At 42.4% G+C, this 15254-nt stretch overlaps 1 protein-coding gene and 1 long non-coding RNA gene across 3 annotated transcripts; one reads left to right on the top strand and one right to left on the bottom strand.

Moving 5' to 3' along the window:
- Positions 1-1010: 1010 nt before the first annotated feature.
- On the bottom strand, positions 1011-6402 carry tsen54 (TSEN54 tRNA splicing endonuclease subunit). Of its 2 annotated transcripts, none has more exons than XM_021625433.3 (11): positions 6091-6402; positions 5536-5694; positions 5258-5321; positions 4999-5082; positions 4686-4784; positions 4549-4601; positions 4328-4429; positions 3570-4195; positions 3313-3373; positions 2348-2461; positions 1011-2169 (listed from the first exon to the last, which is right to left on the bottom strand). In XM_021625433.3, the coding sequence occupies exons 1-11, from the start codon at positions 6144-6146 to the stop codon at positions 2019-2021; spliced, it is 1569 nt and encodes a 522-aa protein (XP_021481108.2). In that variant the 5' UTR covers positions 6147-6402; the 3' UTR covers positions 1011-2018. The 2 variants fall into 2 exon arrangements, with proteins under 2 accessions (XP_021481108.2, XP_021481110.2); XM_021625435.3 differs by having other exon boundaries at positions 5473-5694; positions 6091-6150.
- Positions 5683-7255, top strand: LOC149979406 (uncharacterized). Its single transcript, XR_016485358.1, has 2 exons — positions 5683-5787; positions 6817-7255. It is a non-coding gene; the product is annotated as an uncharacterized LOC149979406 (long non-coding RNA).
- The last annotated feature ends 7999 nt before the right edge of the window (positions 7256-15254 follow it).

The raw sequence follows: 15254 nt of genomic DNA, 5'->3' as shown, positions 1-15254 counted from the left end.
TGTGTTAACAACCCTCCAGACGAGCTTCAATGCCATACAACTCTCGTTCCGTGGCCTCCAATTGCTCTTAAATGTAAGTAAAACTAAATAAATGCATGCTCTTCAACCGATCGCTGCCTGCACCTGCCCTCCCATCCAGCATCACTACTCTGGACGGTTCTAACTTAGAATATGTGGACAACTACAAATACCTGGGTGTCTGGTTAGACTGTAAACTCTCCTTCCAGACTCACATCAAACATCTCCAATCCAAAGTTAAATCTAGAATCCATATACTACCCGCCACTGCGACCTGTACGCTCTCGTTGACTGGCCCTCGCTTCATACTCGTCGCCAAACCCACTGGCTCCAGGTCATCTACAAGACCCTGCCAGGTAAAGTCCCCCTTATCTCAGTTCGCTGGTCACCATAGCAGCACCCACCTGTAGCACACGCTCCAGCAGGTATATATATTTCTCTGGTCACCCCCAAAACCAATTCTTCCTTTGGCCGCCTCTCCTTCCAGTTCTCTGCTGCCAATGACTGGAACAAACTACAAAAATCTCTGAAACTGGAAACACATCTCCCTCACTAGCTTTAAGCACCAGCTGTCAGAGCAGCTCACTTCGCCTACTGAATGTATTTATTTTGCTCCTTTGCACCCCATTATTTATAGTTCTACTTTGCACATTCTTCTACTGCAAATCTAACATTCCAGTGTTTTACTTGCTATATTGTATTTACTTTGCCACCATGGCCTTTTTTTTGTTGCCTTTACCTCCCTTATCTCACCTCATTTGCTCACATCGTATATAGACTTATTTTTCTACTGTATTATTGACTGTATTTTTGTTTTACTCCATGTGTAACTCTGTGTTGTTGTATGTGTCAAACTGCTTTGCTTTATCTTGGCCTGGTCGCAATTGTAAATAAGAACTTGTTCTCAACTTCCCTACCTGGTTAAATAAAGGTGAAAAAATTATGGATCAAATCTCCTCCTAACCTATTGACTTAGAGACAATGTGATCCTGAAGGGTGGAAATCCAGTGTATTTATTGTACTGCACATCACAGAAGGACTGATGGACAAGGTTGCTGGTAAGCTAGAGCTGAGAGGAGCAGGTTGTGGTCAGTAACCTCATCTCAATGTTTTAACACCACTGAGTTTGTGGACTGATATAAGAGAGAAGAGTATGTGCTTTACATCTTCAGATTAGGCCACACAAAGGAAATGGAAAGAAAATGTTATTACACAGGCTTACTAGTCCCATAGATTTCAGACAGAATGTCATAAAAGTAGAATAAAGGTTGTTTTCTTTATGTAATGGGCAGAAGTGTATGGTAGGCACTACTTGGGTTTGGGGGGATTGGTTTTGTTAGGAAGGACAATGAGAACAATGCACCAATAACTCAACCACAAAGACATAATGTGAAGATAAAGGCAATCATTTACAAGCAATTTGAAACAAAAAAACAAGAGATCGGGAGTTAGGTAACTTAAACATGTGAGGTTACAACAACAAAAGGCCAGTCAGTAAAGCTGATTGGATCTAAAATATGGGCAGATAGACAAAAATAAAGGGCTGAGATATACGCATGATGTACACATAGCACATCTATACTAAGTGCATACATAGTGAAGCCACTCGTGATACAGTATATGAATACCAGAAAACTAATGGTGGTGATGAGATAAAGGCAGAAGAAAACCGAGCCAATTCGGTTCAAAATCTTCAGAGGCTTTACAAAACCATGCTTGGTATAAGACATGATGACATTGTTTGGAGAGGTGACAATGTAGGTTGCCTTCAGATGCAGATGATCATATGCCACTAAAAGAAGTCTGCAACACAAGAGGAAGGCATACTACAGCATCAAACAGTGTGAGGACTGCAGTCCATCAATTCACTAAGAGAATTACGTTTTGTTCATTTCTTTGGCATTAGTTCCAGTTGCAGAGTTTCAGATCCACCGCAGGCAGCCCTGGCATGGTGCAGTAGTTAAACCAGGGCTGTGTGACTGTTTACTGTGGTCAGGCCCTCAGAAGGACGTGTCTGTGGGTATCTGGAAGTCCTTGAAGGAGTAGAAGGAGATGTCCCCGTGGTCCACCACTGCATAGGTGACCGGGACGTCCCCACTCTGGAAAGCCAGCAATTTCAGTGTCCACAAGTCAGGCACTGGACCATCGAAACTGGGAGAAGACAGCAGACAATATTCAGCATGCAGTAGCATTTGATAATAGTGCATTTAGGATTTCGATGGCAGGTGGTCTTGTGACATCTCTTTTGAAAATTGTATTATTTTTTAATGTATTATTTTTACTGATTATAAAGTATGCAAAAAAACCCTGCCAGTTTTGGGATGTTTACCTGCACACACACATGCGGGAATAGGGTTTTCCAGGAGCGCTCTTCTTGAATTCAGCGACCGTGTCGGGTTGGTAAATGTTGAAACAGATTCTCCACTCCTCTGAACCTTTCAAACTGAGAAGACAAAGCCCAAAGTCAAACAAGGCAGGCAGCATAGAAATAGATGTAATATATAAAATGCACCTCTACGTCATATTGTATATATCATCCTAGGACATAATGTTAATCATATTTAACAAACCCACAGTATAGGGTTTCACTCGTCTTATTATTTATACATTTTTCCACTCCATATACAAAATGAACAAAAATGTACAGATGCACACAAACAGTGACTACATCTCATCTGCCCAGACCAGCATGCTCACACCCCCATCCTTAGTGCCTGTATTATTGATTGCCACTTGGCCTGAAATTGTATCAATTTGTTTTTCTCTGTTGCCCATACTATTTAAATATTTACATAATAAATCCTTAGATTTTTCCATTGTGTTAATTATGGCGGATGGATTGATTTCCCTGATTTTTTCAAGATGAGAATTGTCCAACCCATTGGATATCTTACTACACCCCCATATGCAATGGTCTTGAAATATGAAGACAGACAGATTAAAAGTACATTTATATTGTAATACTTCTGAAGGTCAACTTTCTAGCTCTGCCCACAACTTTACAGCATTCCCAGAAAGCATGGATTATTGAGTCATTATTAGTTTTACACTTAAGACATGACTGCCAGTGAGCTGTAGAATTAGTGAATTTTGTCTCCTGTATAATAAATCCTATACATTAGTTTATACTGGATTAAGCGTACATTTTTGTTAACTGTAATTTCACTCATCTTAATAGATGTTATTATGAATGAGCAGGGAGATACAATTACCACGAACCGGGATGGAACACTCAGCTAGCATTTCCTACTAAATTCACTTCAGGGTTCGTGATAAGATACTAAAGAGGAATACCTGGATGCTCCCTCCAGCAGCCGTGTGGATTTGATCACACTGATTTTGTCCAGCAGCTCACCTGCGTCCAAGAAGGAATAAACATCAAAACCATTTAGACATTTAACCATTCAAGATGCTGCTTATGAAAAATGTAATTCAACTTCGATAAACCACATGGGATAATGGGTTCATGTAACGATGAATCAGAGAGTAAACAGATAATGGAACTTATAGGAACTTGTCATTGACAGCAATGAAGTCCAGATTAGTTTTACCAGTTGAAGTGACCTGTGCAGGGTCATGTAGGGGTGTGACCGGCCCCTCCCACAGGTGTGTTGGCCTATCTCTGCGGTTCCGTTGAATCCTTCTCCCCTGTAGCTCCTGGTACTCCGCCCAGTTCCTGCAACGTCGTACCTCTCTGTCCTGGTTGATGTCCCTCCGGTACCGGTCCCTGTCCCGCTCCCTCTCACACTCACGCCGGGACATCCTCACCTCCCGCAGGTTGAGCCTCTGCAGCCAGGGGGCCACATCGCAGGCCCCCACTGACCCCACAGCGCCGGGCAGCAGGCAGGGGTCTGGGGAGGTCAGACTGCTGGGGAGCCAGCTTCTGGAGCCCAGGTCTGGGAAGGGGATGGAGCTAAAGTCCCAGCGAGGGGAGCTCTGGGGCTGACCTGGCAGCTCAGAGTCAGGGTCTGGGGAGCCTTCCTTTGACCACCAGCTCCTGCCCTGGCCACCCTCGGTTGAAGTGGTGGGGTCAACGTGTGATGCTGTTTGGATTTCGTCAATGTCTGGGGCTGAAAGATCTGGAAGAGAGTCAGGATTCTTGTCCTCTTCCTCTCTGTTGCAGTCTTTCTCCTCCTCCATTCTCTTAGAAGTGGGGCCCTCCTGTGTTCCTGTGTGCCTGGAGCGCATTAGAAGAGGCAGAAAGGCAGGGTTTCCCATTGGACAGTAATCGCTTTGAGGCGTGTGGGTTGACTGAGTGATTAAACCATGTCTAAATATAAACTGGGTGTGTCTGTGTCTGCTCACTCACCTGGAGGTGGGGCTGTGGCTGCGTTTCCTCTTCGGAAGTCTTCCTGATCTGTCTCGGGACTGGGGCAGGTTCAACTGCCTCTCATACTGCGATGGCACAGAACTACAGGGAACAACACCAATCCTCAGATCATAAATACAGTCGCTTGCATGCAACTAAGGAAAAGGAAAGGAATGGCCTTAGAATCTAGACTAGGTCATGTCCATGAGGGAGACAATTACCTGGGATCAAATCTGTTCACCACATAGCCAAGTCGTTTCAAATGGCCAAAAACCTTTAGAGGAAATAAAATCATCCCGTTACGTCAAATCATAAGTTTAGACTTGCTGGAATTGTATTATATTGTCTTTTCTCATACCTGGTAATGCTGTACACTCATTGTCTTCGAGTATAGAAATCTCTCATAGCCCTCTTGGATGGACAGTGGCAGGTCTTGGTAGAACACTTGCAGGTTTCCCTATTCATTTTGAGGATCACAAGGGGTAACAATTCTAAGATAAAAATGACAAACTGTGTTTGTCTTATTTGGATCCACATGTATCAAACTAATGGAAATGTCTTTATTAGGTGAACAACAATCCGACCAGGGATAATTATAACCTGAATGGTGTGAGCTGGTAACAATTCCCCGATTAACATGTTTATTGGCAACGCGGAGCCCATGCACTTACACACTCCATTAGATAGAGAGCCTCTTCTGGATGTAGACATTGCTTACCATGGGCAGAAAACCCCATAGTCTGCCAAAACTTCCCCTACAGCAGAACAGAGAATGAATGTAATGTCAGTTTTCATGTGAAAGCTTTAGACATTAGCCTATACTAAATGTTAATGAGAGGTGAGCTCTTGGTGAGTTCGAATAGACATCAGCAGAGGCAGAGAGCTTGTCATGACAAGGTCCTTCGCTCTCTCTGATGGACCATTACTCACTGCTGGTGACTGTAGCTCCACTATCATGTCACTGGGAATCCACACTGCCTTCACCAGGTTCCCCCTGGGCACAAAAACATACAAGGAGTCAGTCACGCCACCAGCTGTAAAGCACAGTAATACCAATGAATTGACATGTTTGTTTAGCTGCAAATACATATGGACTAGGTATAATCATCTAACCACACCAACAGTCTAAAGTTGATGACACATACAGTATCTAATTCTACTAGGAGCCGTCACTCTAGTCGTCCTTGGTTCCACCATCCATTACTCACAACCTCTCCACTCGCTCCTCAGATACTAGATTCCAGTGCTCGTCCAAACTCTGCTGAAGCCTATCCCTTTGCTGATCCGACCCAGTGGGAATGAAATCCTTCTGCCCGCGCACCGGGATCTTGTGGCTGCGCGTGCGGGCTTCGAACAGCTCAGATGGGCTGTCATTGAACCAGAAGCAAAACAAGTTACAAGGACTGACTCTGTCTACAATTGGTGTCAGCACTGGCTACACGTCTTTTGCACTATATATGGTAAGAAATCACCCCCCAAAAATGCCGGTCTTCCATTTAATGAGCTCGGTTAGAAAAACATTAAAATATTTAACCGCGCTGATAAAGACAGGACAACCACATTCAGATTGCCTAGCTAGCGTTGTCCGTAGCAGTTAGCGTCTATGAATGGGTTAGCTAGCTAGCTGCTAACACGTTTATAACAGCTCGAATATCACAACAAAACTGTACTAAATTAGCTAACTTATGTGACAAAAACTATTATGTAAGAAACGATTCACCCGGTGCCTATTCAAAGACACGGCGTTTAAACTGTACACTTACTTTAGTAATTCATTGCCGAATTCTACTTCAGCTGATGTTTTGTTTTGGTCAGCCATGTTTGATAGGTAGACGGCTGTCAAATCTTCCTAGGGTTTCCAATAGACAGCCGCAAAGACAAAATTGTCTGTATCTTAAAAAAAATTATTTAAACTAACATTATTTTTTGGGGTCTTAATATAATGTTAGCGTTAGGCATGAGGTTAGGTTCAAAATCTGATTATAACAAGATACATTGTAGAAATAGACGGGGGTTAGCCATAATTGTGGCTGTGGTAACTAGTGACGACCGGGTCCTAGTGCACGCCATTGTACATTTTTGAAAGAAGTTCTCATACAGTTCACAAGAGGGCAGCAAAGCACAACATTTTACATTTTTATTTCACAATACACTCGTATATTACTGATGCTAATGAAGTCTGGGAAATAAGGCTTTTTATCTGCTGTGATAAGGCCACAGGGAAAACAGTCTCTGCAATTCTCTAAATAGACAAGTGTTAAACACAATCTTATTGCGCCATAGTACCACTGGTATGTCATTCATATGTGAATTATTATTGAATTATTTTTGATTAATATTGATAAATGCCTTCTCTGCATTTTTATCATATCATATTTAGATTTTCTCACTTTGTAATATAAATAGTTTACCAATGTTGTGAATGAAAGGGCTCTTGGAAGGGTGCATGTATTATATGTGCAACCTTCTTACGACTTGCCCTTTGACAGGCCTGGCCACGAGTCATCACACCTGACGTGAGAGGTGAGAGAGATGCATTTAGATGCATGGACAATGAGAGAATGCCCCGCTGAGAAAATACTACCAGGAAGTAAGAGACCATGCTCCCCTCCCACCCCTCACAAGCAGGCCCCCTCCCCTTCCCTGAAAGTCAACAATAAACCACGTTTCCAGTAAGCCGGATAGCTCCCCAAGTCTAGCCCATCTCCATGGTGACCACTACCAAAGCTGACAATGCTGTGTCTTCTAGCCTAACTAGACCACCCATGCGGAAAGACTTCTGATATAACAATATGTATCAGATTATTAAAGCTCCGTAATGCTGCTATCACATCTGTAGTCTGGAGTAAAATAAAAAATCCTCAACAATGAGCTGCATATATAGATATTTGTGGACATACTTCAAACATGTAATAAAACGTTTCAGTCAACCGTGGCATAGCATGTTTTACACCTTGACGTATTCCTGTGCGAGACATGAGGTCAACATTCCGTCTCTGGTGTGAGTGACACAGTACCTTTGTGTGTGAGTCTCCACATGTTATTCATGGGTCCTTAACTCCTGGGTCTGGGGTTGCGCTGTGGCCTTTCAGTTGGCCTGACTCTTTAATCTGCTGTTTAACACACTGAATTGGGCCTTTGCATTCTCAATCGGCCAGAGCAGGGTATTCCTGCTTTGTGTGGTTTGCTGACTTGCAAAACACGCCCTAAGGATCCCAGTAACTGTAACACTGAGGGGCTGACTGCCAGAGGTCACACTAAAAAGTCATCCTTTTTGCTTGCAAAGTTATAGTGCTCAATGTAGAGAAGTAGAAGTTTAGATTGAAGATTACAATTCTTTAGGATCAGAATCACTTCTATTCACCAAGTCCATTTAAACATACCCAGAATTTGACTTAGTGATGTGGTGCTGCCAGCAATAGACAAATGTAACGACAAAACACAGACAGAGGAATTTACACAAAGTCAACATCCAGTATTTACTATGGTATGGTACATTGGGCCTTTTACATTTAATTTACTTGAGTTACCAGTCAAATAAAATTGTGGAGATGTAACGAGTAAAATGTAGGAAATAATCCAGCCCCCTGCAATGAAATACTAAACCAAATGTACCAACCTCACTACCGTCCACTAAAACATACGTTCACATTCAAACTAAAGAAAAGTTCAGGATGTCTGTTTATAGGCTACACATATCCAGGAATCAGTATTGTTTGCAAACAGATCTTGAGGGCAGTGGTAAAACTGACTGCCTAGTTCTCAACCATTATCAAACAAAGGCACACCACAGAGGGTCTAACACCTCATATCCTCAACATTACGCTCAGTCTCATCCAAGTGCTGTGGGTCCTCTGGCACTAATCTGTTAAATCTGTTGTCATTTGTCTTCAGTCTCAGTGCACTTACATTGGCACCCTCTCAATGTGACAAGGGGATGACCCATGGCCCTTCCTCCTTGCTCTAGTCCCAAGCCACTTTCACAAATTATAACATGGTGACTATAGGGATGTAGAGACAAAACAGGTCGTAATTCTGCCTCACACCTCTCACAACAGTCTACAGGGTACCTTGCAACAAGAGAACAGTACCTTTGTGGCCTTATAAATTAAGTTGTGTCATGTGATAACATATGAAACATGAATTCAATTATTAGATGCTTTTAACCTGAGTAACAGAAAAGAGTACAAATGCAACTTACTAAAACTATGTAAGAGCAACATGCTGTGTAATATGTTGTATTCTGTAACATATAAAAGGTCACAGTGTCCTAGGACCTACTCCCCCAGTGGACTCCATTGTTCTAGAATGTTCTGGATGAATCCATATGTGGGGAGTTTACAAGATGGGGGCACCCCTCCTACTCCTCCATCCCTGTCTTGTCCTGTGTTCCAGCTCTAGCTCTCGCTTGTTTGCATTCCTCTCAGTTAATAAGTGTTTGTCTGATCCCTGACAGGAGGCTAAAGATCACCCACGCAAACACCCTGGCCCCTCCCATGGCCAAACTGTAAAGACAGCAGCAAGAGGTGGCTGGCCAGATCCGATTTACCACAGCCAGTCAGGTGTAGCAACGGCATTCTGACACACACACGCAAACACACACAGTTTGAATGCTTGATCAACTCCTTTACACAGCTGATACATCAAGCCAGCTACCGTTTGTCAACTGACTAATGACCTTAAAGCCAGCAGTTAAAAGTAAACGTAGGCCTATGTTATGCTTCATTTTGTATCCTCTGACCTGTTTTGAACAGTACACACACATCCTATAATTCTGCACAAAAAATAATGTGAAAACCTGACAAGCTCTGACCGGAAAGGTAATAAAGCATTCCCATCGTCACACACAAATCAACCTAGTCCCATTAACACCACCACACTACAAATGAGTGATGGCAGAGATGAGGAGAGAGAGAGAGGCAGAGATGAATGGCCGACACTGAAACATGCAAGGACAGCAGTGGATGCATAAATTCTGGCCTAATGACCACCAAAATGTCATTACACTTTGTGGTGTTTTGTGGAACAGATGTCTCTTTCCATTCACAACTGTTTGGAGGCTGGAAATATGTTGCGAGTGGATGAACGTGCGCGGGTAGCCTAGTAAAGGAGCCCTTTGATGTATTTTGGTAAGAAATTACATCTACCTTCACCCCTAGACAGAGAGAGGAGAATGGAGAGAGAGGAAAACGGAGAGGTAGAAAGTGAGAGACAGATGGAAGGGGGGGGAGAGAGAGAGACAGATGAAACGGGAAAGGGAGACCCAGACATTCACACTGGGGGCTGTAATGTGGTGTGGGAAATGACCTGGGAGGTCTCTGTTTCACTCCATCCCACGTCTCCTCCGATCAAATCATTTAGTGGATGCACCCGATGCAAACCGCTGTGCTCTTTGCTGGGGGTGAGAGGCAACACCAATGAATGGAGGGACAGAGCCGTGGAGGGGTGCTGAGAGAAAGCTCTGGCTGAGCCAAGCAGTGAGGGGGTCCTACGCTTCGACCAGGCCTGGGGGGCTTTTATGGCTTTTGTCGCCACGGCAGCTCACCTATTGAGGGGAGCCCCTAAGATATGTAAAACAGCAACGTTTCAAAGCCTCATCTCCACTGTGAAAAACAAAGAAATAAAGAAATCAAATTAAAGTCTGGAAAGGAGTGAGTAAGAGTAGAATAAGAGAAAAAGAAAGTATCCTCTGTAGTAAAAAGCAAAGGGGGGCAGTAGCCAAGCTGTTCGCTGGAATCCGATGAGTGTAGAGAAATAAATAACTAAAAGAATCAATAAAAAAGGGAGTGAGGTGGAAAGAGCTTACTATGCTCTTGTTTGCCCAGAGTGTTATTTTCTTTTCTCATTGAGTCAGGCCAAGTCCTGCAAGCGGCTTGGTGCCTCTCCCACCCAGCATTGAGAGGCAGGTCTGTGCTTGCCCGGCCAAGGTCAGCCACGGCTGCCAGGAACGCATACGGCTCAGCCTGCCCCCAGCTGCCATGGTCCTTGTTTATGTTTGTTTTTTGTTCCTCAGTAAATGTCCCTCCCCTCCACCCCCCCAAGGGAGGGACAGTCTGAGGAGCTCTCTCTAGGGTACGGAATGATCCGGTGTCAGTTGATCTGGTCACTTCCTCCAGAGGTATGTGGCCAAGGTGTGCATCGCTGCTGTTGTATTGTCTGTCTCTACAATGGCTTCGCCGTCTCCCTGCGTCACCTGCTCAGGGCCAACAGGGTGCTTTAGTTTATCACTGCCGCAAGGCTTGCTGGGAAATCCATAGAGTGCCCACACTTCAGCTTCCACTGCTACAACCAATTCATTAATTCCTCCAAAATTACACTGTATATTTTTTGCCACATCATGTCATATGGTCAGATGCATTTCTTCCTTGCTAAGGGAGAACAACGATGAAGTGAGATGTTGAACACAGAGGTGTAAACTGAGACTGATTCTGCTTTAAGCGGCTTCAGAGGGACTAGATCTCTGGGACTATTGTTCTCTCTCTGGAGTGACTCACCTTGCTGACTGTTACCTGGACAGCGTAACATACATGCTAATTAGGAAACACAGGAACCATGACACATAACACTTATGTCTGAGTAGGGAACACTTCTTGACAGGTGCACATTTATAAAATGATTAGTACAGCTAACCCTAATGCAGAACTTTAATTGCAATTTCATTTGTTTATTAACATTATTCATTTATACACTTTATAGTAGCCATACAGTATCTAGGAAACCCAAAGTTTCAAAGGCTGGGCCTAATATAGTGTATAAGAGGTCATACAAGAAGTTTTATAGTTATTCCAATGTTGAAAATGTGGTGTGTAATGAGGAGCAACTAGGTGCTGCACTTGACACATTTATGAAATTGCTTATTCCAGTTACTAATAAGCATGCACCCGGTTACTAATAAGCATGACTGTAAAAACTGTTAAATCCCTGTGGATTGATGAGGAATTGAAACATTTTATGGTTGAGAGGGTTGAGGCAAAAGGAATGGCAAATAAATCTGTCTGCACAGCCGATTGGCAAACGTACTGTGAATTGAGAAATCATGTGACCTAAACTGAACCAAAGAAGAAGAAACTGTACTATGAAACAAAGATAAATTATATAAAGAATGATAGTAAATAGCTTTGGAGCACCTTATGACATTTTGGGCAAAAAGGCAAACTCTGCTCCATCATTCATTAAATCAGATGGCTCATTCATCACAAAACCCACTGATATTACAAACTACCTTAATGATTTTTCATTGGAAAGATTTTAGTACAAGATTAGCAAACTTAGGCATGACATGGCAACAACAAATTCTGAACCTACACATCCATGCATTACTGACCAAATGATGAAAGACAGGTGTCATTTTGAATTCCGTAAAGTGAGTGTGGAAGAGGTGAAAAAAATATTGTTGTCTATCAACAATGACAAGCCACCGGGGTCTGACAACTTGGATGGAAAATTACTGAGGATGATAGCGGACGATATTGCCACACCTATTTGCTATCTCTTCAATCTAAGCCTACAGGAAAGTGTGTGCCCTTAGGCCTGGAGGGAAGCAAAAATCATCAGCCAACCAATCAGCCTGTTACCAACCCTTAGTAAACTTTTGGGGAAAATGGTGTTTGACCAGATACAATGCTATTTCACAGTAAACAAATTAACAACAGATTTTCAGCACACTTATTGAGAAGGGCATTCAACATGTACGGAACTTACACAAATGACTTAGCTAATGTACCATGTTTTGTTCTGCTACCATGTTGTGTTGCTACCATGTTGTTGTCATGTTGTGTTCCTACTATGCTGTGTTGTCATGTGTTGCTGCCTTGCTATGTTGTTGTCTTAGGTCTCTCTAGTAAAAAAAAAAGTTGTGGGAGCTGTTTTGTTAGGCTTCAGTGCAGCTTTAGACATTATCAATCATAATCCTCTGCTGGAAAAACGTATGTGTTATGGCTTTACATCCCCTACTATATTGTGGATCGAGAGTTACCTGTCTAACAGAACACAGAGGGTGTTCTTTAATGAAAGCCTTTCCAACATAATCCAGGTAGAGTCAGGCATTCCCCAGGGCAGCTGTCTAGGTCCCTTTCTTTTTTCAATCTTTACTAATGACCTGCCACTGGCTCTGTGTAAAGCCTGTGTGTCTATGTATGCTGATGACTCAACACTATACACGTAGGCTACCACAGCAAGTGAAATCACTGCAACACTTAACAAAGAGCTGAGGTCAGTTTCAGAATGGGTGTCAAGAAATAAGATAGTCCTAAATATTTCAAAAACGTAAAGCATTGTATTTGGGACAAATCATTCAACAAACCCTAAATCTCAAATAAATATTGTAATGAACAATGTGGAAGTTGAGGAGACTAAACTGCTTGGAGTAATCCTGGATTGTAAACGGTTGTGGTCAAAACATATTGATGTAACAGTAGCTAAGATGGGGAGAGGTCTGTCCCAGTACTACATAGAGCCATGAATAGATGGAACTCTATTCCACATCAAGTAACTCATGCAAGCAGTAAAATCAGATTGAAAAAACTGATAAAAATACACCTTATGGGACAGCGGGGACTGTGAAGAGACACAGGCACAGACACACGCATACACACCCACATAATAACATACGCACTGTACACACACGTACACATGGATTTTGTGTTGTAGATATGTGGTAGTAGAGTAGTGGCCTGAGGGCACACACTTAATATGTTGTGAAATCTGTTGTGTAATGTAATGTTTTGAAAATTATATATAACTGCCTTAATTTTGCTGGACCCCAGGAAGAGTAGCTGCTGCCAAGACAACAGCTAATGAGGATCCATAATAAAAACAAATACATTTTGAGCCACCTATTGTTTCCCCCATATTAATTTTAGTACATCCGACTGGTTAACAGGGGGCAGTATTTTCACGTCCGGATGAAATGCATGCTCAAATTCACCTGCCTGCTACTCATCCCCATGAAGATAAGATATGCATATTATTAGTAGATGTGGATTGAACACACTCTGAAGTTTCTAAAACTGTTTGAATCATGTCTGTGGGTATAACAGAACTTATTTAGCAGGCGAAACCCCGAGGACAAACCATTCAGATTATTTTTTTTGACGTCACTCTCTTTTCAATGGGTTTTCATTGGGAATCCAGATTTCTAAGGGACCTTCTTGTCCCTTTTCTGAGGGACCTTCAGTTCCTATCGCTTCCACTGGATGTCACCAGTCTTTAGAAATTGGTTGAGGTTTTTCCTTTGTGTAATGAAGAAGTACGGCCATCTTGAACGAGGGTCACTTGAAGTGTACTGTTAGATAGAGGCGCATGACCAGAAAGCATACTACAGTTTGTTTCCCTCCTGTATTGAACACAGATCATCCCGTCTTCAATTTTATTGATTATTTACGTTAAAAAATACCTAAAGTTGTATTACAAAAGTAGTTTGAAATGTTTTGGCAAAGTTTACAGGTAACTTTTAAGATATTTTGTAGTCAACTTTGAACCGGTGTTTTTCTGGATCAAATGCGCCAAATAAATTGACATTTTGGATATATATCGACGGAATTAATCGAACAAAAGGACCATTTGTGATGTTTATGGGACATATTGGAGTGCCAACAAAAGAAGCTTGTCAAAGGTAAGGCATGAATTATATTTTTATTTCTGCATTTTGTGTATCGCCTGCAGGGTTCTCTCTCTTTGTTTACTATGGTGCTATCCTCAGATAATAGTATCGTTTGCTTTCGCCGAAAAGCCTTTTTGAAATCTAACATGTTTGCTGTATTCACAACAAGTGTAGCTTTAATTTGCTATCTTACATGTGTGATTTCATGAAAGTTAGATTTTTATAGTAATTTATTTGAATTTGGCGCTCTGCATTTTCTCTGACTTTTGGCCAGGTGGGACGCTACCGTCCCACATATCCCAGAGAGGTTAACCTCTTCCTAACAGCAAAATGTGGCACCCTTAAACTGACTGGCTGGTTTTAGTAACCTCTTTTAGTAACCTCTATGAAAGATAGCTCCCTTAGGAACATCCTCTCTCAGCAATAGGGGAAAAGGTTCAAGTTTACTGGAAAACCCCAGAAATGTCCTTGTCACTGCAATCATTTGCTGTCTCATTCTGTCTTCTTCAACACCTACAAAAGACGTTCCCCAGCCTTGTGTAATGAATGCTGGGCCCTCCCACTGTTTCCCTGGGTATTGTTTCCCTGTGGTTACACACTGTGTGTATTGCTCACTAAGCCGCTGATGGATGTCAGATTACCCCTCTGCCTGTGTCTCACTGACAAAGAGACATCGACCCACACTGCTGCAGCAGAGGAAAACACAAACACACACTGTCACACCAAATACACACTCACCACCACACATCCCTCTCACAATGGTCCACAGCGTTCGCCTGACCTCAACATATCAAACACATTTGGCATCAGCCTAATATTGACTTTGATTCTATTTGACCTTTGACATATTCCTCTTTTACCAGTATTTTGTATCATTTCACAGCAGTGAACCTGTACTGAAACATGTGTTTCTAGAGGTTGTTTCAGAGCATAGTAAAATCAACACAAAAGCACAGCATAAAACTTAAGGGTTTTTCTGATGTGTTTTATGGTGTGTGGTAACCTTGTTGATTTTTCAGGCACCATAGTGAAAATGTGATAAGGCACATTTTTACTTTACTTCCGCCTCCACACACCCACTGAACAGAGATGAAAAACAAGCAACATACGGTACAAAATAAAGTGGGCTGTTGTGATCCACTTATCTTGTCAGGGCAGTGTATGGCACAGTGCATCTATTTTACCCATATGATTGGCCATTCAGAGCACTATCTAGGACATTCACTTGACTGAACAACATAAGAGGCTTATTCCAATACATAATATACCCTGGCAGGGTATTAAAGGGGCAGTGTTTTAAGGCAGAAACTGTGAATCCACCTCCTC

This window comes from Oncorhynchus mykiss, chromosome 12, assembly GCF_057628025.1.
Source record: "Oncorhynchus mykiss isolate SJ-2025 chromosome 12, ASM5762802v1, whole genome shotgun sequence".
In the NCBI taxonomy this organism is placed as follows: domain Eukaryota; kingdom Metazoa; phylum Chordata; class Actinopteri; order Salmoniformes; family Salmonidae; genus Oncorhynchus; species Oncorhynchus mykiss.
This window is presented reverse-complemented; position numbering and strand designations above follow the sequence as displayed.